Below are 27,342 nucleotides of genomic sequence, written 5' to 3'. Positions count from 1 at the left end.
GCTCAATCCATACACCAGTTTTCTTATCGAAACGCTTATTATTTTCGTAGTCGACGTCTAGCGTCGAGTAGCGGCTTTATCAGTACTGCTACTTGACAATAGATGTCGCGACGAACGACAAGTCTAATGCTCATCAAGTTTCAGCTAATATTATAACCGGATTAACCGGAACTACTTCTGAGTGTAATATTAGTTGTAACTCGTGACATCTAGTGTCGTCATAGTAGTGTCTAGATGTCGACTACGAAAATAATAAGTGTTTTGGTAAGAAAACTGATGTATGGAGTGCATGAGCACTATGCTTACTTATTTCTCTATGATAATGTATGGTGACTTTTCGTAGCATCTGTCATCGCGATACTTTTTTCTTTCGTTTGGCGTTTGTCGATGTATTATTGTCATATTTGTCATCTTTGCTAGCCCCCTGACAGGAAAGACGACAGGCTAAGAGCTGAAATTCTTGGATACTTTGTAAATTTATTCTTACTTTGAAAATACCGATATCGTAGGTATTGGCATAGGTACGTAGCGTAGGGTGCATGGGAGGGAATTCTAATTATATTATTGAAAAAAAAAACACAGCAAAAGTAACAATTCTTTTAAGGTGCAGTTATTTCCGTTCTCAACCAAACGGATACTTATTGTCGATTGTCAGTAAGCCACTATTTCCATATAGCTTCAATTTGAAATCAACCTTATCGACAACCGACAATGCGGTACCTTTTCGTTGAGAACGTCACAATTATATATGCGTAATAATCATATAATTTGAAAAGTTCCACACAAAAATAGTAACTGAAACAACCACAAAAATCTTATATACTCATACTTAATGTAGTTAATTTGTGTAATTTGCCTGAGCATTTGACTCACTTGCGCATACGCATGGTAAGCAATGGGAAAACGGCTTGCACTTAGGCTATGAATCACTGGTGAATGCTTATTAAAAGTACCAGGATAACATCGGTTTGGTGGAGCTTTCTTGTCAAGGGATAAGCATTAACATTGATTTGATTAAAATACGTTATTAAATACCAACCGATCATAATACTCATAATTATAAAACTATAAACAATAATGATGACGACAAATGTAGACAAGCTCAAATATATAATTAGTCAAATGTCAGCTCAATAGATCAATCATTGTACGAGCAGTCTGACAAGGCGATTAAATCTAGACAAAAGACAATCTGCAGCTAATAGAGTAATTAAAGTCTCCCATCTGTGTGGAATAACAAAAGAACGTTAGCTTAATGAGAAGCAAAGAGTTATTAAGTGTAGAAGATTTGTAAAGTATAAGAAAAAATCGTGTTTCGAATTTTATAGCACCGAACGGGTGTACACTATGCAGTATAAGCACTCTGGTTGTAAAGCTGCCTTGCCTTCCCACTGATGAAAGTAGACATACGGGAATCAACCAATAGCATTGATAGCATTGGTTGTAATTTGTAATACAGCGAAGCGAAGAGGTGTGGATTACAACTAGAGATGGACCGAATATTCGATAATTATCCGGTATTCGGCATATTCGGCAAATATTTTTTATTCTGTTAGTCTTGATGAAACACTGCAAATGGTCCTCTCTAGAACTTTTCAGGTACTCTCTTCCATCAAGTTTGTTAATGTTGAAAATTTGTTTGCGGGTCTCCTGCCTTCTGAACTGTTTGTTTCTAGGGAATTCCTAAAAATTAATTCATCTTTGGCTGCTAATATAGTTAAAGCGTTTACAAATGGTTTTTTACAATGATAAAGATGACCCGAACAATTAGGCTGACTATTCGGTTCGGTAAAATCTGGTTCGAATGTTCGATGTTCTATAATAAAATTTAAAAAAAAATAGGAAAATTTTGATAGTTTCGTTCGCTGCTCGAGGTCTCAAACTTGGAGTATTCATTGAGCCAACATCATAAACAAGCCTGCACAGTCAGAACTACCGGATTTGACGCAAACGCCAATATTTAAAGTAACTGGATTACCTTATTCATAAAGCTTTTCAAGCCGCAATTGCTTAGTTTATGTTTTATCCCTTTCTTACTAATACAAAAAGAGTAACGCCTATATACTTCACAGCTCTTCTAGTCAATAAAGCCAATAACAATTTAATGAGGTGAACAATGTCAACATAAAATATTAGTAATGTATTAGCATAAGCGTTAGTGTGTAGGCGCGCCCACGTTTGGCGCATTCACCCTAAGGCCAGGCCAATGAACAGCCGAGAAAGGAACGTAACTTTTTGTAGCTAACGTATAAAAAAATAGATTGAAATCAGAGCAGGTTTTTGTAAAAAACATAATGCCATGAGATTTCTTTTGCGGCAAAAAATCTATCAGCATCACCTGTTCTTTTTAACAATGGACGGTTTGTTCGGTGAAAACGTTTCGAGTAACTTTATTTTGTCGAAGAATGGATAGACGGTGAAACGAAGAAACTGTAAATTCGAGAACAGATACGGCATTTTACTTAAATCCTATTATTATTATTATTAATAGCAGATAAACGAAAACGCAAAAAATTTCGTTGTCTGACAGAGGAAGCACCATAAACAAAGTAATGATTATACGTTTAGACACTTTAGACATACATGTTTTAAAGAGCTTTCTTTGTGAACTCGAAATGCACATAAGCTCGTTGCTATCAACCGCAAGCTTGCCAAGTCCTCGAAACTGACTCATGTGACGGGCCCCACAGTATATAACCATCTACCAAAAAATATAACTGGGGCCCCAAGCGTAAGCAGCTTTAAACATCGCCTAAGAAGTTGGCTTATTGAGCGCCCGTTCTACAATTATGAAGAGTTCATAATGAATAATGACCAATTAATAATTGTGCTATTTACTTTGATTACTCTCTATTGAAAGTATTAACATTTTTTTATTATTAGTGACTTGTAAATTAGCTTTACAAAATAAATGATTATGATTATGATTATGTGTATGTATTTTTGGGAAACTGACAAAAGTTTACTTCGAACTTTACACACATGTCATGTAATTTGTATGTTAGTCGTTTTATGTTCTAATTTGACGACCGGTCTGGCTTAGAGGATAGTGACCCTGCCTATGAAGCCGATGGTCCTGGGTTCGAATCCCGCCGGTAAGGGCATGTATTTGTGTGATGAGCATAGATATTTTGTTCCTGAGTCATGGGTGCTTTCTATGTATTTAAGTAATAGTATATTATATCTATCGTTGTCTGAGTAACCCACAACACAAGCCTTCTTGGCTTACCGTGGGTCAATTTGTGTACAAATGTCCCTGTAATATTTTATTTATTTAATTCAATGAAATCTAGATAAATTTAGGGAACTTTACGTAAAGTTATGTCTCCAGTTTTTACAAGCTTTTATTTTACTTGCCTTGTTAGTATGGGTCAAATTTTTGAAGCAAAATTTGACCCACTTCCCGATTTCCGATTGAGCTGTAAATTTGCATACATATGTAAGTGGGGTGACAATGCATTATGGTACCATCGAGGTGATCTGATGATAGAGACAGGAGATGGCTATAGGAACTCTGTGATGAAACAACGCAACCTGATTGTTTTTGGGTTTTTTAGAATTATGTCGATGAATAGGTATTAGTCGCCTATGGTAAAAAAGTACAGTCAGCGATAAAAGCCGGTACCAAAACTGATATCATTGGCAAACACTAATTTAACTAGGCACATTCCTAGGGAGTATACGAATATGTTCTATAGAAAACACCACGTATTTGCCTGAGCACATCTCCTTAAAAAGCAGGCCGTTGCACTGAAGCCATTAAAGCAGTCATGAAATCAGTGCGGGTGGGCGCTAAGTTATTACCCTACCACATTTAAAACGAAGACTAACTCAAACTAAAACCAGCAAGCTTACTCACAGTTTATATTAGACGGCTATTAGTAATAGTTTGCGGTCATTCACCCAGAGATTTGTGCTTAGAAGAAAAAATCTTGAGCCACTGTCGATTAAGCATGCGGGAATCTTATTATAAGGGCATAAGGTCTAATCCTGTTCAGTAATTAAGATGTTGCTGTAAGTACCAAGCACTTTTCAATATTTTTATCTATGCGGTTATATACAATTTTGGACTGTAGCTGCATCGAAATAGAATTGATAATATGGTTGTAAGATCAGGATAATGAGTCCGTCAATGGTATTAAGTTCCTTTGAAAGCTTGTTGACTATTTAAATAGGTTTGAACCATTAGGAAATGGTATTGATTGTGTGCGGGTTCTACGGGTGGGAATGAATATTCAAAAGGTAAGCTTTCGAATGTACGAAGAATCGATAACTTAATGAAGAGGCAGGCTATGGCAACGGAGCGAATGACTTGCCTATAAAATATGTAAACACATCTCAATTGTCAATAAGTATATTATGAGTGCATGGTAGTGAACATCAGTATATATTTCTGAGTATTGTATATGTATACGCACTACAAGTACATAATACGTTATTAACCAAATATAAAATAAGTTTCTGCCAAAACTTTCATTTCTGGTACAAGCTTTTGTCACTGACTGTACTTTTGTTTCCACAGGCAACTAATACTCATCGAGACAGTTCTTATAACCCCAAACACACGTAGTTTCCGTTGTTTTATCAGAGAGTTCCCATGGCCACCTCCTGTCTCCATCATCAGATTAGCTGCATGTCATCATAATTTTGCATTGTCATCCGATTCACATACCTACATACATACATATAATCACGCCTAATTCCTGGAGGGGTAGGCGGAGACCATGGATTTCCACTTGCTACGATCATGACATACCACTTTCGCTTCCTTCACTTTCATAACATTCCTCATACACGCTCGTCGGTTTAGGATGCTCTCAACCTGGCCTTTCTTCAGGATTTGATCAGAGAAGTCCGCCGAGGTCTACCCCTTCCAGCTCCCTCTTCTACTTCTCCCTTATACACTCTCTTGTTAACCTTCTTTTACTCTACTTCTCCCTTATACACTCTCTTTGTTAACCTTCTTTCACTCATTCTTTCCACGTGTCCAAACCATCTCAACATGCCTTTCTCAATATAAGCAAAATTTCAGTTCAATCGGAAATCAGGAAGTGGGTCAAATCAAATAATATGTCTAATATCGTTTTCTTAACTTTGTAAGAAAATTTATAAATTGAGATTATCACGTAATCAATACTTTTGGTGGGATACTTGCAACAGACCAATCGGCTTCAAACCATCAAAGCACGATCACAATTCACTATTCTCATTCAGCTGACAAATGCATTTATGAATGGCGGTGTCTATTTCAAGCGTTATCATTACCTACTATTTAGCGGACGTAACAGTAAAATTGACCATTGGTGGTTCTTATATCGTTGGAACAAGGTTTAACATGCCAGTTAACAGTGTGGCAGGGCGAGCCCTCGATCCACATGACTAATGCTGCGACAATGTTCATTCTTAACTGTCCATTAATATACCTTAATACAGCGTGATAGGGTCTTCTTTCAGGCAGTTATTTCTTTCGTTTGTACCTCATTCATAATTTTGTCATAAGTCTGGTATAACTTGACTTTTAAATCCTTTACAACTTTGCGTGACCAGAGACCACCTTATATTAGTTGATTTGAGGCTGATGTGAATAGCCACCTTTGTACTAACAGAAGCACAATTAACTGTTCACTGATAGACTTTATCTCGTAGCAGTATGAGTTAGAATTGGTCAGTGAATTATATCAACGATTGTAGGAGGTATTGGGGACACCATGTGGGCTACATCCGCGTATGTGTTGTAACTTATGATATACGCAACCTATGAATAACTTTAATATTCTAATCAGTCAAATCTTATATTACGACAGTAATGGTAGTATGTAATCTCATTGAAGAGTACTTTAGAGGAATATCCTCGTGTTTGATCGAATTAAAACCCCATTAAGCCTATCAAATGATGATGACTTCTAAATCTAAGACATTTTTATTACAAAAAAGCATTGTAAATGTTGAAGTCGGTTAAAAAGGTTAATTCTTCCAAACAAGATGAATATGATATTTAAACCCATTATTCAGCATTCAAAAACATTATTACAAAATTGTCATAAGCTACTCTTAGGTGACAAAAAAGCAACGTTGTTTAATCAATCAGATACATTCAGCTGTAAATTTACATTAAACACTACAGTTTACGAATGAATACATTAATTATGTCCGTGCAATTTTGCAGCTTGCTATACCTGCCGTGTTTCTCAAAAGACATTTTGTGGTTGCTGAAGAAAAGAATGAATGCAGTTCAATGAAGCGTGAACTTGCAAACGCTCAAAGACATGTTTACCACAATGACAATACAATCTAAATATATCAGGTGTCCATATTAAAGACAGTTTAACTGTCACAGAGTTTGAATGAAATCCATCGTGCTGTTGTCATTTAAGTCATTCACCCAGCACGGGACAATCGAAAGGCCTATTCAAGGCTGACAGAAACTATACTATCGGTGGATCTTATATCTTTGAAATAAGGTTTACAAATTCTCTGTTAATGCTGGACGATCTCTCTCTGACCTGCAGAACCTACCTGCAAGTTAGAAAGAGACCAACTGTTAAAGCTATTATGATTAGGTACTTGCGCGGGCGTCGGTTTTTAACACACAGAGAAGAGTTCTGATACTGGTTTGTCTGTTTGCTGTATCTGATTCTCATTCTAATAGCAACTGATCATTAATAGACTTTATGTCTTTGTGATAAGGTTCACGTTAAGTGTTAACAATGGAACGTCCATCTCTATTAGACAACAATGGGATGCTCTTCCGGTGTGTGAATGACGCATCTGATCACCGATATCATCTATGAAAGACGCTAACTACATAATGGCTTCTGGAAACCTGGTACGTGTTCGCGATTTGTATGGAATGTATGTTGAGTAAGGTTCAGGAAAACATCATATAAAATAAGTTATACGTTCAAGGATGTTTTTTTTTTTCGAATACACTTAATTATATTGGACTTGATAGGGCCGATATGTAAAATGTATAAAGGGTCTTAAACACAATAAATAAATAAATAAAAACCCTACAAAGTAGTTCCTAAACACAACGGCCTCCTATTAGCCTAGTTTATAGTGACCGTGCCTACGAAGCAGGAGCTACCAGTTTCGAATCCTGGTAAAGGCATTTATTTGTGACGTTATCACAAATATTTGTTCCTGAGTTATGGGTATTTTCTATGTATGAATGTATATAACTATATATTATAATATATGTATCTATATCTTTGTCCAGTCGTCGTTGTAAAATTGTCCTGTGAAAAAAAGTCAAAAATAAGAATACACTAGAAAAACTAATTAAGCAATAATGCGGGTGCCCTTAATTCAGAATCACGTCATGAGGGTACATTAAGCTGGCCAATATTCATAAAGCAATTCCCATTATTGGACATTGTTAGTGCCCACAATGTGGCTGTAACATGCTTCGGTTATTCGTTTTCATTGTATGAGTATAAAAGGAACAACTAGCCGCATAATGAGTTCTGAGTAGATATTATCTAAGAAACATATTCTGAAGTTAATATAAATAAATACCGTATTGTGAGCAATCTCAACAACTATGAGAAAAATTGCATGGCTTGAAATAACAGCTAATATATTTATTCCAAACTAAAAAATAAAACGCGATCTTTATTAGGACATGGCGAAGAGAAGCTCTTTCATAAATAATCACTGTTTTTTTAAAGCCACGCAATATATTGTAGGCACTGTTGAGCGCATTTACAATATGTAGATAGATGATAATAAATTCTTTCTCAGTCATTTCATAAGAGTGTGTATTGTTATTGTTAACCAATAGGATTGCTAAACATATTTCTCAAAAAGCGGGCCGCATGAATGTAATCGCATTCAAGTACGTCTTCCTCTTCCTCAGTCACGAGGAAACGACTACCTTACTATGTTAGTCAAAGAGGAGAAAAAGGTTAAAACCGAAATAAAGGCGAAGGTAATTTCACAATTAATACGGAAATAAAGGAGGCAGATGACACAGCTGTCACAAGATTCCACTATTAAATTAATGCTGATGATCAAATAATCAAACAACATTAAACTCCAGACAAATAAGCACTAATGGATTAAATAAAATGATTAATCCATTAAGATCATTAAGTAATAAACGGGCACGATTGCCTCTACTAATAATGCGGGTATTTAACGCCAGTATTTCATAAAGAGCAATATTCCATTATTGGGCTTTGTTGCCTTGATACGACTATTCACAAATCATTTTGTATTCTGCTGCGAACTATACTCTTTAGTATGATTTGATTTTTAAACTGGTACCCATTAGGTAACTCACACTTCGCTTTAGGCTGGTTCGTCTGTAAAAATTAGCTAGGAAAAAGTTGTGAATACTGCAGTATGTCATGAGCACATCTCTTAAATATGAAGAAGAAGAAGACGAAGTTCAGTATGTAGTTACAATTCTACACAATACTTCATCAAATCATAGGATTTTGCCACTTGATAAAAGCCCTATATTAATAGCGGTAAGTATATAATATGCCTCGCTATAATTTAGCTATTTATTGAATAATCATAATATGTATAGAATACATTATTTTTATTACAAAAGTTAGAAGTTGTTGAAAGCTCAGAGCCAGCACGCAGTCAAGTCCAATGCTATATCAATGGATTTTTTTATGTATCAGAATGGCGTTAAATATCTCTATGAAAATCAGAACAGATTTGATGTATTAAAGTTTAATTTCAAAAGCGCAATAGTTTCGAGAATCGGGAACTATCTCACTCTCTGTCATGTCTTGAATAAAACCAAGTAGACTTAGTTACCAATGGTATGAAATGTATAGAAAAAACAAATTAAAACTTAAACACCGTAAGAAGTAAAGTATACTTAACTCGCTACTGTACTGTATCTGATATCTCTGGATTAATTAAAAGTGATAGACATAAGCCGGGCGCACTCAACAGAACTGATTTATGTGCAGATAGATATTAATAAGCGAAATGATGTTAAAGACCGGTAGAGCAATAAATAGCATGAACATGTTTAGACAATAAAGTTCTTAGTAATAGACAAGATGCTGAATGATTATAGTTCTTATGACAAGGTCGGAAAGTTCACGAAGTTGTCGTGTGCCCAACATCCTCGTCCTGAGGTCGTGTAAACAGTTGAAGGCAACAAAAACTAGAAGGTTGTTTATTGACAAGAGCCTGACATGGGATTGTCTAATTGAATTATCCTTACTATGCGGATGCATATGACATTTAAAGTAAGTACGACTTCTTGGCATTCAGTAGTCTTAATATCTTCTGTAAGAATGTCGTAAAGATTATTGAACTAGTGTAGTAGTGTCCACATAATCTTCAACAAAAACGAAATTCTTGGTTGCATTTTGTTAATGGAATGGAAATATTTCTCGAATTGGAAAACTTTTAACGTTATTTTCTCTTCCAAAATTCTGACATTGACAGCTTTAACTTTTGACAATGATTGATATTTTAGAGAATAATTTCCACAGATAGTTTTGTGCAATTACAATGAACCAATACAACCAAAGTTCAATTTATTATATTGTACAGCTAAGTACATTGTCCCTTATTAACTGTAATAGCTTTTCTTACTGTATTTTTGCAAATGATAAATATATTTGATTGATTGATTGGACCACCGGTGGACTTCATGATACTTACAAGCTTGATGTTAAGAGGCAGTCCAAAATACACCGTAGAACTCTAACTATAGATAAAGGGAGAATTTTGCAATATTAATATCCCTTGGAGTGGTAGGCCGTCGACTCCCGGCCGATTATGTCATTTAAATTTCAAATTTGATTAATTGAAATAAAATCAAAATTCCAATAACTCAAAAACGAGATACGCGACTTGATGAGTTATTAGGCAGTGTCTATCAACCGTTGGTCCTTAGATGCTGCCTAGAGGTACGCCCGCCCCTACCACGCTATGGTATGGTATATGGCATATGGTAGGTCGATGTTATAGTTACCTGAGACTGAGAAGAGGAGTATTCAGGCGAGGGCGGGCGCGGGTACTTGCTGGCCATGCGTGCCCCAGCTCCGCAGCCCTGCGCGCCCGCTGGCTCATCCTCAGGGTAATACAAGTGCACGAAATCCTCCGTGTCCAAAAACGTATTGATCAGCATCACTATCACTCAGTACAAAACTAACTAATAAATAACTTAACGCAGTCTAACATCAGACTTTGGGATCACTATGCACTATATAACATTACATCACTGTTGTAGGAAGCACACCATCGAAATGCATTCGATTTGTTACGTTCCATTGTTGGTCCTTAACTAATATAATTTTGTAATAAATAAGTTAATACACTAATTGTATAAAATCACATTTGCACCGCAAACCGATCGCACTGATTTATCTACTAAAAATAAGAAAATCACTTGTTAAGGAATTTTTAGACGGCAGTCCTAATATTTTAAAAGACAATATGATTCAGTAGCTGTTTTGAAACGTAAAGATAAACAATACTCGAGGTTAAAGTAAACATTAGGACATTATCAATGATAGCCTTCAGTTTATATACACTGAATCACCGAATCCTATTGACGTCAAACATAACAATAAAGTGGTGGCAAGTGTTTGAGCAACTGGGGCTATTGTTATAATTATACATGCTAGTCGTAAAGCGAGAGGATTCTTTTCAATGGAGTAACTGAGACACATTCGTAAGGACACCTGTCAAAATCGCGTAGGCATGACACGCGATCCATCTTGTCAATGTCGTTTGGATAATGACGTGTGTCATGTTTACATTGTTTACCTGGGCGGCGGTATTAATCAAAGCAATAGCTTTGATTGTATTTCTTATGGGTTGGACAAGTTAAACCTTTTTTAGGTGTTTATTGTTCGATAATTTATATTCAAAGCCGTTTATTTTCAGCAGTGGCGTCTCGTAAAGTATGTCATCAAGTTTTTAATAACAGTGTAATTATACAGCAGGGCGGCTTTGTTTTTATTATACAATTATTCATGAGGAATTGAGGATACTGACATTTATTAAATTCAATTAACAATAATCATAACTCAACCTGCACTTAATAGTTTATTATTGAGTTAGTGTAGTATTAAGTGTTATCGCTCAAATCCATTACACAATACAAAGTCCTGCGAGTTCACTGACCTAGTTCTTACAGTCAATGAATATATTTGATGTAGGAATCCAAACAAGCACTTAAGTTGATTCAAAACAGACGTAAATACGAGTCTTCCGGTTGCAGACAGTTATTAGAACGCAAAAGCTGTTATCAAAGAGCACTTTAATGCAGAGCCAAGCAGTAATTGAAATACTAAAACATAATGGAATGCCTCCGTGGAAGCGACTAGGAAAAATATACAAACAAAAACAAATGCATTTAGGTACCATTATCTTTTTTACTTGAGACTAATGCCAAAACAGAAAACGTGTTTGAGGGCGATGTTAAATAACAAAAACGCATATCGATGAGTGCAATAAAGAGGCAATTGTTAAATGAAGATAAATACGGTAAAATGAATTTATCTTTATTGATAAATTGATGTGCATGATTATTGTATTACTCATTGTATGTGAAGATGCTCGCATCTCGTGTTTGTCAGTAAACAAAGAAGCAGGGCATAAAGATAAAGGATATGTTTATTATGTTTATCAGACCCCCTACAATTCTAACATGAAGCAAAATAATGATAAAAGCGTAATTGGGTCATTTTTTAGTTACATTCGGTTTCCATGCTTCAACAATGATAATGTATTTTTATGTTATCACAGTCCACCTACATACTTGTCATTGTGTTATTTTATTTATATTTGTACGTTTATGTAACTAGGCTCATCAATATGCGGCACTGAAAATGTTTATTAATAGCATTAATGCACGAAGTCATTGCTTTACTGTGCATGTAATGACTTTGCAAATATCTTTATGAGCCGACAGACGATGCTTGTCCTTTCTTCCGTAATTAAAATTGAGTTTAAAATGTATTATGATCATGGATCATCATCAACTACTTTTTAGATATTTCAAAACGATTTGATGCTGTAAGTTAGTTACCACATCTCCTTCATTCATTAATCCTTTAAAACGCAATAATGACCTTGACTTTTCTACGTACGTAAATATTTATTCGATTAATTAAATTAATTTTATCTGAAAGTAACAAGCTTATTAGCAAATCTAGAAAGCCTTTAAATTACCAGGACTTGAATGAGTTATCTATAGATATCAAGTAAAACTTGGAGACGTACAGCGGACGTGCGCTCCAGTTTGCATTGCCGGCTAGAAAAGAATGCGGTCAGCGCCTACCCACTCCAATAACTACACGTACTCTTCGACATTCATGTACCCCTGGTCTTGCGAATGTACATTCTTTATGCAATTTTGACTCAGTTCGATCATTTAAAAGTGCAACAGGAAAATAATATCGACATGGGTCACTAGTTTCATTATCCGTGTTCGAAAGAAACCATTGTTTTATCGATATGCTCTTACAGGGGGAGCGGAACAATGAATTCACCCTACAAATTACAACATAGGCATATTGCGTGCACGCGAATCGATTTAACAAGTTAGCCTGTTAATAGCTCATTACAAAACGAATAATAAGGTCAGAAAAACCGGCGATGTTTCCCTGAGCATTGGACTATGAAACTTACATAAACATGAACTAGACAGTTGAGTCTGTGAGGATAGTTAGAGACTTTAAGAGACGCGCCTCATGCAGTAAATAAATTACAGAAATATTTCCCATGATCAAGGATCGGAAAAACGCCCATCATTTTATAAACAATCACAATGTAGGATCCAATTATGAGGCGAAAATGTTCGTTTACAGTCTACGGACGTCATTGGGGCATATTTAATCGTAGGCATTGGTATAAAGAAGTCTCTGTTGTACGGAACAGGGCCACGGTCATGTTTTCAAAATGACGGGCGGTTTTCCGACCCTTGATGATCATATTCCATGGAAATCTGAAAATTGACACGGTAGGTACGTACAGCATGCATTCCCCTTCAGTCACTATTCGTCGGAAAGGAACAGCGACTCACTATTTGCAAGTACTAAAGTACTAAACATGTAATCAATAGAAAGACGCGGTACGACGTATCACATTCCAAGACCGCAAATGCGTCGCCCGTTCGCTGTCATTCTCGAGTTACCGACGGCCAACTTGGTTTTACGCCTCTCCAAATATGTTTAAAGGAAAACTAACCCTAAGTTCCTTGGAATACGGCATTTTAATGTGTAGGTGCCGGTTTGGTACATTGACGCGGGCGCCACATGTAACGTAAGCCAGTCCATTCACTGGATCGAGTCTCATACTTTTGCGAAACTGTAAATTAGCGGTGCATTCATTTAACTCGAGCACGGAGAAGGAATTGTGTTACTCGTAGGTATTCATTAGACAATTCCTTACAACTTCGGACTTCGGACTATGTTCGTTTTAAAAGCAAAACACACATGTAGTGATAAATATAATTAAACAGGAGACTGTTACATAAATACAACAAAATTCTTTGCTACTATAAGATACGCTGCTCAAAGAATGATATCATATTAGGGCTGCTCATTAGACAGTTCCACGTAAAAAAAATAACCGTCACTAGGCCAAGGTTTTTCATGTGGTACTTACGTGCCGAAAATCACGAGCGCTAACCTATTTGATTCCCAGCGCTTCTAATCCCAGACGATGGATGACTCTCAGTACACTAAATACTTTGATAGATTCGTGTCTTAACGATTTGAATTACTATAGGTAATTTATATGACCGAAGTAATCGATCAATTAAACGAATTAATTTCCTTATCCTTTGGAAGAGGAATCACACAACCTTAATACAAATTGATGATCACGATACTTACTCACGAGAAAATGACCAGAAAGACATAGAAAACTAGCCTAGTATAAATTAATAACGGTGAGTTTTACTTTAAATGGGCGTCGTTGAGTTTCAGTTCTAAACACAGTGAAATTGATACTGTACTCAAACAAAGATGACGCTATGACAAAAGAGTTGCCAGCAGTTTCATGTAATAAATAGCCGGTACTCTCACTAGGCCAAGGTTCTAAATGGTTAACTGTGAGTTTAAAGAAAAAACACAAAATTTAAGTATTGTTCGAAGTTAAGCCAGCATACTAGTAAACAGAATTTTTTTTTTAGTCTGTGCATTTTGCAGATGATCTTTAATGATATTAAGTTGATTTTATGTTGCAACGTGTAAGTTGAATACATTTCGCGAGTGAATTTACCAGAGACATGATCAGTGCCTCTCACAGTAAACATTAAAACAACAAACCTGATAAAATTTAATTTTAAAACACATTGACCTAAAAAAACAAGTGCTTTGAAATACATGCATCAGCTTTTAGCTGCTAGTGTATTAAACAATATAATATTTATGCTGGTGTGGTCACGAGCTTGCCTTTATATTCCTAATATGTTTAACATATTCTGGAACATTATATTAAGAAATTTAGTATTTTTTGTGTGAATATCAAGATTTTAAAAGGTCCGAGACTTTCTTCTGTATTATCCTCAACATTGGTGACTGGTGACTTCTTCCTCAAATTCCATCCCATCGCTTGGCTTCAAACTTTGAAACTTTTCTTAATTCAAATTTGTATCTATACGCGATACTATTCTCGTCCAACTTCATTTAAAGTAAACACCGGTTGCGTGTCGGATTGGAAACTGACCTTCGAGGCCGCAAGTGATGGACAACCAAATTGATCGGGCCTTTTATGCGGTTGAAGCGGTAATCGGCGTCGTGAGAATTCGCACGATGCACACAGGTGTCTGGTGTGGCAATCGTTGAAAGTTGAAGCTTATCGTGTCATTGATTAGCTTTGTGTATAGAATCTATAATTTTTTAGATTGTCGTATGTCGTATAACATACTAATAATGCGCTACTTGAATGTCTGCTTAAGACTGATTAACTTTGATATTCAGAATGTGCCACTTAAATGTCTGCTAAAGATTCACAGGACTGTTAATGACAATGATCGTAAAAAAATAGTAATGATAAGACTTCCGAAGGTATAAGGTTTGTATTTGTATTTGGTATTTATCAAAACAATTCAGATTAGTTTAATCCTGAAATCTACAGGACGTCGAAAGAGCCAAATCGTAAAAAGGACAAAATGCAAATGCCACCACGTAGGATAGGTAGGTCGATAAACGAGAATAAAAACCAAACGCAACGTGGCACTCCATACATATAGATCAATTGGCGTTTGGAGAGCAATATGGTCCAACTGAGTCATAACTAGAAGCTATAAATAAAACGATAGCGTTACACAATGGGGATTTCCGAGAGCAAGGTCTGTAGTTCACCAGACAGACAAACACATTTTTAACGAGACATCCTTGGGAGATGTTTGTGCAAGTTTCCACCAGGCACCGAAGATAATGGATTTTACTTATCTGAAATTACGACTTACTCGTAATTTTCTTATTTGATAGTCTACAATAAATAACATACATAGTTGTAAATGGCGAGCATATATCGGTTAAAGCAAGCACATTTATTAAGTTTTTATAGCTCTCCAGGTTTTATAGCTAAGTAACTCAAGATAGGCTCCTGTTTCTTATAAAGATGTTAAGATAATTGAAATTGAACCAGCCATTAAGATGACTGTATAATATACGTACTATAAACGATCTGCCACTATAAATCTCTTTTAGGATTTGAAGGATCAAAGGAGTCACGGCTGACTGCCGCCGAGCCACGCAAAGCATTCCTACACTGTATGACATTACACCGCAAAGGGAAACTGTAGTTTCACCCGAGATTCCAATGCGACAAGCTTCACAAGCTATACATCTTTAATAATGCTCCATAACAGCAAGTACCTTTCTCTAGCTCTAAGCTAGAAAGCCAGCAGGGCTGCCATTTTTATGTAAATTAACGACATGAATGTAAGACAGATTGATTTTATTACCGTTATTAACAACTTATAATCTTCGGTTGTAGTGCTTATAGATGATAAGATCGCTAATATTTTAGAGAAAATTGTTGTATCAGAACCGCTTGACCACAAATCAATTTCTATATCATTTCAATAAATATATCTTGATATTGTTGCAAGACAACTCATTAGTTTAGTATATTTCACCAACGAGATGAATGTCAGTTTTATGGGGTTCAACTGTAATGAAAATTAACTTAGCATTTTCCAGATTTTTTTGAATAATTGACATAAACAAGAGAAAATAATTTCTATTTAGTTAATCAAAGGAAACTAAGCTGTCTTCCATAAATCATATATAATTATGCCGAGCTGCATCCTCGTAGCTGCGGCGGCGTGACATAAGATATTGCGTGACTTTTATTATTAAATCTAGATCTCATTTCTAATAATAACACACAGTTTACATGCTGTTTCTCTTTAGATCATCATCATATAATTATAACAGTCTGCTTATATTTAAACTTACCCAAGCGTGCCTTTTTTGTTAGAAACTGTCTAAAGTCCAAAGTCGTTCAGATTGATTACGAAATGTTTAACAGGATGAAACAAAACATTTATACAATGGACGATAAACAAATGACCATGACAACACTTCCGAAGACATTAAAAGTGACGAAAACAACCAAGGAGATTGCGAAAGTCAATGGCAATATAGATCCGCAAAAATTGTCAACATAATGACGGTTAGATAAATCAGTGTTTGTGGAGCGAGGCCAGTCTTCCGGACCTTCCGGCTAGCTTATCTTATTCAGAAAACATTTTGCACTCGACCATATCGTCTCTGGCACAAGTTGATCTGCAGATTCCTATTACTTCACCCTGAAGAGTAACTGGTCCGGCTTGTTGGCAGAGACATCAGCCTAGGGAAAATAACGTTCGTAACTCTCATCGTTAATTCATAATGGAAATCCATCGCAGGGCATAATGGAAATCTGGATGTTAACTTTAAAATTAAAACTCTAATAAAGTATGGCCGAAAACTACTGTTAACCAAAACAACCAGAATAATACGGTTTATATATAATAAGAATATTGGTAATAAAAGATATGTACATGTTAGATGAGAACTGAGAAACCTATATAACAGAAATTGATAGCAAACTTGCAATTCATTGAGCTTAATTTGAAGTTTTTAACTAAAACTCTGTTACTTTTAAAAGGGTTATACGTCAAAACACCAACAGTGTGGCATCTGAAGTAAGAACCAGCCAATCAGCATCGCACACGTTATACGGGCGTACACACAAACAAAACGAGTCATGTGAGTACTCGCCGGCGCCGTGGGATCGACCCTGACCTTCAAGCGGCATAAACATGAATTGCAAAACCATGCAACTATTTCCGACCCATGCAAACTAAAAACATTCAAAGAACAACAAAAGGCTATACATACACTGAAGTGCATTTAAATCACAAAGGGAAACGAGGCGTAAAAACGACGAACAACAATGTGAAATGTCCATACGGACAAAGTAATGAAAGGACTTGGGTTGGGAGTCATCTCTAACAAAGATATAAAGACTGACGTTACGACACTACTTTAAAATATAAACTCATTTTCTCTTTACGTAGAATAACGTAAAGAGTCATATATCAAAGGAACATCAACGTGATAATCATGCCATGCAACTCGGTAATGTCGTGAACTTAAGTTACGGAAGGGTTAAGAAAACACGCAGTCATTATCTCGAAGTTCCGCGATAGCGTTAAGTAACAAAACGCTTCCTGGATATGCTATTCTAGTATAGGTCATACGGACCAGATGTGAAAGTAGTTGTCTACATAATCTACTAAATGCCACTAAACGTTGTATTGGGTCTGGTAATGACGCGGACATGGCGCTGACATTCAGAACACGAAGGTCGTCTACATTACAATAGATAAATGCGACTTTTCTATATAACATATATCAAATATGTATTTATCAGAATATTCAGAATATTGTACTGCAAAAGGTTGACCATTATTGAAATTCATAAATCACAGGTAAATTTATGTATTACAAACTTGCAATGAAGTCGTATATCACAAATTCCTAGTTCGCGTTTAACTAACGCCGTTATTCGGCCCGGTGCCTGTGCTCATGGCCACAATTGATTTATTTTAAGGGCGGGGAAGATTTATTGGAATCGAACTAATGCATTCTGAGAGAAAGTAGACTTGGCATGGACTGGATATCACGAGGAAAAGGCATTTAGACATGATACATGGACTGAACTAGAATAAGTCACGTGAAAGGTGATAGAGCCGATACCTGCGACTTGGCATCGCTTATTGGGATTAGATTTTATCATCACAGACAATTATATAATACGTAGTACCGATGTTACATGTAACATCATTTAAATTTAAGATGAGTTACAAGACAATAAATAATTTATTTTTGATAATACAGCTTTAGAGGCTTACTCAGGTTAGTTACAGCTTAAACGTCTCAATGGTAGTAAGGATTGAAGTATGCGCAGACAGAAGTGAATGAATATTAAAAGAAGAGATTTTGTCACAGGCCAGTAATCGAGCACGCCGGCACGTCGTGACGACCGCGACCCAAAAACATAATGAATGATAAAGCAATGGATCTTAGTAATTCATATTGCCTTGCACTGCATGAAAGCTATCGTGACTGAGGATCCTTCAAAGAAGATCTTTAATGGGCATTGTTTTCTGTAAATTATTAAGCAGAAATGATGTTTTTATAATAATAACAGTTGAAATGGATTGTATGAATCTGGTACAAGTAATGAGCTTGGCTGATAAAGTTGTGATAAAAAAAACAATTATCTAATCGACAGAATTACTAAACAAATAAGATAGAGGTGTTTGGTCGCTTGTATACAAAACTTCGTTACTGTAAAAGTATCGGCACCTCGTTTTTCTATGACCCAATATTTTACGCCTACGATTACGTTTTCAGATAAGAATCCGATTTGATAACACAAATTCATTATTTATTTGGAATCAACGTGGGACTGGGATTGCAACCTACGTATTATGTGGGTAAGTTGCAGAGGTCGCGGCTGAATGCTTCTTTAAGATCCGTTCTGTCAGTCATTAGCTGTTGTCCAGAAAATCTTTCCTTAGAGGGAAGAATAAGTGTAAGTGGATGGTGGGTCGAAAAACGTCGACCAAAACCAACACATGTGATCAAGGGCATGTAACTAGACGTAGAAAGCCACGTGATGTGAAAATGGGTGCGTTGGCTGTCGGTAACGATTTTCTCGGATCTCAGCTGGCCGCGTAGACCTGCGCAATGTGCGCGGGAAACACGTGGTATTCGATGAAGTTCTGATCTAATTAGTCAAAAAGTAACACTGACAACTTTGTAATCAAATTTATCACTTGTAACTCCTTCAAAATAGATTAACGGCTCATCACTTATCTATCTGGTCATTAGATTATCAAATTGAATAATGAGATTCTCTAATCGTTGTAGTCTTTTCAGGCTTTAATCATGTTTTCAATTAAGTCAAATCGATTTGAAGTGACTTGCGAAATTGTAAGTAAGAGAATTTTGGAGGTAGTCTACACATGCGCAGTAGAGTCGGCGTTAGGGCTTGCCACGTGGCAGACTCCCGTTGCATAACCTGACTTTCAGCAGACAATTGTGAGACAACCTCATCAAAGTACCTATATGGCACAATCCTTGCACATTTCACTATCCCAAGAGTTGCAACGTGTAAAATTTGCTATGCCCTGAAATTTTTCGACGCTAATTTGAATTTAAATTAATTGGTATATGAGATTTTGATTTCCGCTCTTATTATAAATCTCAGGAGATTCCCACAATAATGTTTTATTTAGTCCTCATTTGGCACACTATTTTACCGTTCACCATTTCGTTATTTTCTTTCGTCTTTCTCTCTCATGTAAAATAAAATTCTCGTGCGCTAATGGTTACCCAGAAGTATTATCAAATTATCATCCTCATTGCTAAATATATATGTGTCATATTCTAATTAAGTTGATTGCAATGCCTCGCCTGTCGTCAGCAAATAATTATCATTATTGCGGGTAAACGAACCTCTTCATTTCGATGTGCGAGCGAATATTTAATATGATTCGATGCACGTTTTTACACACGTTGCGTTGCACATGTATCAATTGTTATACTACTTATGCATTCCTTGAAACAAGGTTACGAGTTATCCTCCTTACGAAAATTAGCATAAGTTTCAAATATTTTAATAAAGAAAACGTATGTTGCACTTGATTTCTTTTACCCGAGAGTACCAGGAAATCAGCATTGAGAGAATGTCTCCGACCACGCCTACGGAGCCCTACTATGGCATGCCGGGGCCACGTTGCACTATGAGACGCCCCGCACACATGCATGCACACTGAACACAGCCGTAGCCGTAGCCGCTGTAGAATGGCGGCAGAATTCGCCCGCCATTTTCCTTCGCCGCAAATTCTTCAAATTTTATTGCTTCTTTGACACGTTTTGTAGAATTTGAAGAGAAAATGAGGCTTTACACGAGTAGAATTCTGCAACTCTTCATTCAAATTAAGTTATTGTAACGTACGTAGTAAAAACCCGGCGGTATTTGGAATAGAGTCATTAAGTCGGAGCAAAGCAATTCAATGATTAGCCAACGTTTTGCCGAGCCGGTGACCTCGGTCAAATTGTACTTTGAACAAAGCCACCAGCGTTGTGTACGGACGAAGAATTCAAAACACCGGTTGTGAAATGACTCAGTTTTCATAACATGTAATGGTCCTTATCAAAACAATTTTTACAGGATTTATTGGACAGTGTTTATAAACATTCACATACCTATGGTCTTTACACCTGGTTAAACGGTTTATGACAAACCAAAGGCGTTCTAATACGATTGCTTTAGTCGTTGCACTAAAGGAATGCGAAAACCCGCGGCAATTTGTAGGTTGACGTGGACGCCACGAGTACGTCTCGTCTCAAACCAGTCGATAATTTTGGGTTTATTTATCCTGTACACACAAGCTTCCGTCGAAACACATATTTTTCACTCTCGCTTTACCGTCAACCACTTATTGGTACGTTTTGATGTAACGTCCGCCACCACCGTATTATTATGAAGCCATGTGCCGAGCACGTCGGCCCACGGCGACTGCCATACTAGAAATTCCAATGCGGACTTTTTAAAAACTACTCTTTTCTTTGACACTTTACAATATAATCCATTTGTATTTGTCGGCAACTTCGTAAAACCAGAGAAAGGAGAATTGGATGTTGATAAGAGCGCGGATGTGCTGTATATCCATATTATGGTGAAGGAGGAGCGGAGTCGCATAGAATATGCGACAGACGCGCGCGGCAGCTGCGAGGCAACTGGCGCGGGGCGAGGCGGCGGGGCGAGGCGAGGCGGGCGGGGGCCGGCGTCTGAACCTCGTCTCTGCCGCGAGTAGGGGCCCGCCGTGAATCGTATTGTGCAACGTCAGCGAGCGCGTGCGTACTCGCGTTTACCTCATCAGGCGCCGGCACTGAGCGGCAAAAAATGCCACCAACTCACCGCATCGGTTACGAGCGATGGTTTCCCCACAACCACCTTGCGTTTGCGATAAACATTCATTAATTATCTGCCTGTTGCGAGACTTTGCGACTCGCTTACGCTTTTTTGGTAGCCACACGCAGTTTTTCATATGTTAGAAGCATTGATGATAAGCTGTTTTCTTGTAGTTCTGCACACTTGATTGATTTACAAAAACAAGAATTGGCAATGTCAGCGGATACACGAAATTACCAGGTTGCAGGATGTTGTTGCAAACTTTGTATTGAAGACAAACACGACAAAAACATTACCTAATAAGAATGTCATGCTAGAAAAACCTAAATCAAACTTCACAAATAAACGACAAGAGGTCTAAGTATTTTGATATGGAGATTCAAAGGAGTCATTCAGATGAGGACACAATTGGTTCAAGTGCTAGCATTCACGATTCGCGAAGTGTTTTATTAATATGACAAGATGACAGCATTGATGACGACATGTGTCGAGGTTGAACATTAAATATAGACTCTGATTTGTCGTATAATAGTCCTGCATAATAACACACTTACACACGTAAGAGATTAAGAGATAGAGCACTGCTTGCAGAAAGATTAATATCGAGACAACATTGAGCGGGTAGGAGCTACGAATTGAGGATGCAAACAGGAAAAATACTAAAACAAGAGGAGCGAGATTGAGTGCGGTAGTGTTTAATATAGAGTGCTGGGGTATGTCATACTTATACCCAATCCAATAAAAAGCTTCATTAATTATTTCAACACTACAGACACAAAAAATACATGAATGATAACAACTGAAACTGCAATGAACTTGACGGGATATGTCTTGATTACCGACTGCATTGCTTATTCAGAGTTGAAACACACACAACCGGACACGTGGAGGAAGCAAGACATACAAGTATCTAATGAAAACTAGTTAATACTGCACAAGAGAAGATTACTAACTCAGGAGAATGAAAGCTGGTAAACATATCTACGTTTGTTGTTGTGTTATACAGAAATATTATGTCGTTCAATTTTGAAGCAGCCCAGTTGAGGAAGTCGTCCAACCTCCATCCATGCCATTCCTTATACTTTGACTTGACAGTCTGATGCATCACGGCTTAAACTTTTGTTTGACCGGTGTTGCCCTTGAGCATTCCTAGATGACGCTTTATGTGGGGGCCCATTTTGTTGGGGCGAGTCACAGTCTGCCGGAAATAAACTTTTATTATTATGACGAAGGAGGATAGTGGAACTCTTTAATCGCTAGTATTTGATTCGTTTTGAAGAGTCCTGTAATAATTAAATGTGCTTCTTCTATTATAATTTACCACCATGTTAAAAACGCCAACTTTAGCTTTGTTTCACAGAAGAATGAAGTCGGTAAGAAAGTACTATTGTTTTTTTAGCTCCTCGGCAGTAGAGTACAACATTTATTACTAGCTCACACTTTTGAGCGCGGTTATATGCTGCTGTATCTGCCAAATCAGTCAATCTATACTCTTTTTGACTACTATCGTGATGTTCGTGATATAAAGTTTTGTCAAACTGACGTTGATTAGGGAACAAAAGCCGTCCTTCCTTCCAATTTACACGGAGGCTGAATTTCTTTGTCTGCAATTAGCATCAGCGTCGCGACTTATCATAACAAAAGACAATTTGAATAAGACAATAGACGCCACTACGATATAACTTAGGCAGCGCAGCGCCTAATCCTTTTATACATAAGCGTTAGTTTTGAAGTCAAACTGAAATAAAATAACTATAAGAATATGGTGAACTAAGAGCTGCATGTTGCACTAATCTTTTGTTTATATATTAAATAAATAATATATTACATCACATAGAACATTATTACACAAATTTACTAAGCCCTACAGTAAGCTGAAGAAGGCTTGTGTTGTGGCCCGATAAATATAATATATAAATACTTAAATACATAGAAAACACCCATAACTCAGGAACAAATATCCATGCTCGCCACACAAATAAATGCCCTTACTGAGATTTGAACCCAGAACCATCGGCTTCATATGCAGGGTCACTACCCAGTAGCCCAGACCGGTCGTCAAAGATTGTAGAGATATATTTATATTCTTAGATAGCTTTTAAAGATAATAAACAGAATAGACTTCGTACAGGACAAACGGGGAGGGAAGGGCAGACGGGGCCGCCATACAAAATTTCATCTCAGTCCGTTCAGCAGTTTAAACGTGAAGAGGTAACAGACAAACAGACAGAGTTACTTTCGCATTTATAATATTAGTAGGGAATTTAGTGATCCATTGCTGGTAAAAGGGTTCCCCTCTTGTTTTCTATTTATCATTTCCATTTCTCACCATTCACCCATCTTCTACTAGAGTCAGACCAAGACAAATCTGCAACGATTTTGATAGCACACACAGTGCAAGTGTTATATTAAACGTCAAACTTCTATGAAATTATGACGTATAAATAACACTTACACTTCGTGTGCTATCAAAATCGTAGCAGACTTATCTTTAATCCCGATATTCTAATAAATATGATTACCTAACTGAAATTCTTAAGACTCTATGCATACATTGAAGCCTTTCAGGGTGTCCCACAAACATTGTCAAAAGTCAGTCGGGTGAAAAAGGAATTATAATAGACGTCCAAATTTTAACATTCAATTCAACCAATACCAAAAAATCATGACCACAATCGAATTATGAACATGAGTGAGAATACATAGAAATTGTTCTTGAAAGAGAGCCGCCAGTTCCATAGGCTATACTCGATTGCCTTTCAATTCCAAACCATTGTTACTTCAAGGTGGCCTTTTCTCAATCACATTAAATCAACTTGCTTAAGCCATTAAGCCATAACCTTCATAAAACGCATTTCCTAGTAGTAACAGCCATTGCAATTTGTGATTTGGCGCGTTGGCACGCGGTGCTAATTCGTTTGGCTCTCAAGCGTGGTAAGTAGACTTACAGAGGTATCCGTAGACTTACAGACTAGATAGGGCGAATACTAGCCGTAAATACACTTTTTTCATGCTGAAAGTACGATAAACAATTAAAATATTGATTTTAAATGGATTTGTTGTACATTCTGATAATTGACTTCCCTATTTCATAAATAACGATTTTTTTACCTAAATTGTTAATTGACAGTACCCTCAAGAAATACTACTGAAGTTTATACTAAACCGTGTTTTTAATACACGTATACCGGGTCTGGCCTGTAACACGAGCAATAAATTGATCTGTAGGCTGTACTCCTCAAACTTACCAACTTTGTCAAGCGATTTTTGAAAATTATGAATTCGTTAGACTTCCTATTTTTCATACAAAATAAATATTATCTTCAATGTATGCTGTCATCAGTGTAATGGACGTTGATTGTCACCCTTTAAACATAACAAAATTCGCAATACATTGCGTCTTAGAATAAACTTTGAAGTGTTCTAAAAATCAAAATAAAAGTTATTTTTAAAAGTTGCTGGACAAATGTTGGTCAGTTTGAGGAGTACAGCCTACAGTTTAATTTTTTGCTCCTGTTACAGGCCACAACCGGTATTTTACTTACCTCGTATTCGAAATGAAAAGTAGCGTGCTTAACTCGGGTGAAAGGCACCGTTTCAGTCTCGGATTATTGGCGCTATTACTGCGTTCGAGCGCCAAACTACCTTGGCAGAAATGGGTGCCTTTACCTTTAGTTAACAATCTACTATTTTTAATAAGTAACTGTATTTATTAAGGAAGGAAATGATTACAATGACAGCTCAATTGATATAGTTTAACGGCTAGAATATAAGATATAAATAAATTCAACCCTCATTGCCACCTAAAAATTCTGCTTAAGGTAAAAATACTTAAAGGTGACGTTACAGGGTAGTCATTTTTTCTTATAAACATGTTATTGTAGAAAGGGTTAAATTATAATTTATATTTACGGTAATTGGGAAAACTAGCAATGCAGAGAAGTCACTGGACAAAAGAGACAGAATCCTCAGTGACGTCGTCTGTCCATTTGTTCAAACTATACTATGCTATATAGGATTAAATAGAGGATTGGACCGTTACGGACGTGTATTCAAATTACTACTTAATATTTTTGATCTAATACTTTATAAAAGTTAAAGTTATATTTTACTTCTAGAGCCTATTTTGACGAAAAGATGCCTTAAATGCAAAATATTTTTCTAATTCTGAAGACCACTTTTGCCTCAAACTTCAGATGCGGAATCTATGGGTAGAACTCTATGGCGGAATGTTATCAGCTATCGAAGGCTGTCACGTGGCTAGTCACTATGGCGACCATAACGTTGCGGCAATAATCGTTTGACAGGTTTTAATTGGGTACGACTTTTGCTTCAGACGCGGCATGTATAGGCTTTACTCTAATAGTAATAGTACATTACCATAGATAGAGGCCAGGAAACGTAGGGTTGCAGGCCAAGTAGATATATAGACGACCAAGCGTAGCGAGGCCAGTTAGGGATACGCGGCAACCCCGTTTCTCGCCCAGATTTGTATAGTGCTTTTCTCGAAACTTTAGAAACAAAAGAAGTTTGCTTTACAGGCCTAGGTTTGTATGGCTGTATGAAATTCCTTTACATATCATCTTCACTCATACTACGCATCCGGTGCGATGCGACCTAATTTGAAGTAAGTCTTGTCAACATTTCATTGCAAATTTGGGAAAAATAAATTATTTCACAACATGGAAGAAATAAAGCCCCAAATTATTATTAGAAAAAAGTTAGTGAGCAGTTATTTTATGACACAATTTCTAAATAATAAGTTGGAACTGGATATAACAAAAAAAAGTACGTGACTTGACCGTGACGTCACCTGTGCAATTTTCATATAACATAGTTGCTTAATCGTTTTGGCAGTTCGAAAAAGAAACAGAATTGACTGGTAGGAAACTACCCTATTACTTTGTACACGTACTTACGCTGTGAAGTGAACTGGCCATACGAGGGTGGTAATTCCCGACAGCCGCAGGCTAGAGGGAATTAAAGACCTGAGTTTGCAATATTCTTACCCCCGAGTTACACACAATAAAACTAAATTTTAAGCAAAATAATTCTTAAATACGGTGACATATCAAACATTCGTCCGCGATTTTGTAGTTTCTTGGCAGGTGAGGCATCGAAGGCACAGACCTATTCGGCATTCAGCCACGATTGAAAATTATGTAAAAATATTTTAAACGGCTGTTAAATTAATCAAATTATATAATTTAAAACAAACAAAAACATTAATTTATAAACGTCAGTATTTTAAAAGTAAAACTCATTTATGCTACTTAGTTTGTATGAATAAGTGACATAATTAAAGAAATAAGTTATAACTCCCTAGGGAGTTATAGCTTTTTTCCCACAATCCATAACTCCCGCGGGAATAAAATAGGCATTTGTCCTTCAGCACAGCTGTATGAAATAAGATCTTATTCGAGCAAGTGTCATGAAAAAAACAATAAACTATAGTACTCGTAGTTTATGATGGAATGTTATCAGTAGCCTTCAAACTCTCACGTGGCCAGTCGCTATGACGACCACGACGTTGCGCCAACAATCACTTGACAGGTTTTAATTATTTGCGTACCGTCTGGGGGTTTTCATAATTGTGTTTGGAACCTGCCGGTTTCCTGCTTTCTAACGGCTTCATGTTCTTGATTAAGAGGAATTCCTAGTTGCGATTTTTCCATACAAACGCTCTCGACTGATTCCTCCCTGGATTTTTAACCTAGAGCAGTGATTTTTTCAAATAAGATCAATATCATCAATATCTGTGCCGCTATGTTTTGTTTTTTTGGATTATTTTATTTTGAAGAAAGATACAGCGCCTCGAAAATCGCAAAAACGGCTAAATTGAATTGGCTGTAAAAAAAGGCACAGTATACAAATATGACAAAAAATATCCAAAAAATCAAAACATAGCGGCATAGATTATTT

At 36.7% G+C, this 27,342-nt stretch overlaps 1 protein-coding gene across 1 annotated transcript in view; it reads right to left on the bottom strand.

The window, feature by feature from the left end:
* Positions 1–22,330, bottom strand: part of LOC133529055 (myotubularin-related protein 4) — a 50,235-nt gene extending 27,905 nt beyond the window's left edge. Inside the window, exons 1-2 of the mRNA XM_061866667.1 lie at positions 21,087–22,330; positions 9,953–10,350 (exon numbers count right to left, since the gene is read on the bottom strand). Of these exons, the coding sequence (XP_061722651.1) occupies positions 9,953–10,108 (156 nt within the window). The 5' untranslated portion in view covers positions 10,109–10,350; positions 21,087–22,330. The remainder of the gene's footprint in view (positions 1–9,952; positions 10,351–21,086) is intronic.
* Between the last annotated feature and the right edge of the window lie 5,012 nt (positions 22,331–27,342).

This window comes from Cydia pomonella, chromosome 20, assembly GCF_033807575.1.
Source record: "Cydia pomonella isolate Wapato2018A chromosome 20, ilCydPomo1, whole genome shotgun sequence".
NCBI classification, from domain to species: Eukaryota; Metazoa; Arthropoda; class Insecta; order Lepidoptera; family Tortricidae; genus Cydia; species Cydia pomonella.
This window is presented reverse-complemented; position numbering and strand designations above follow the sequence as displayed.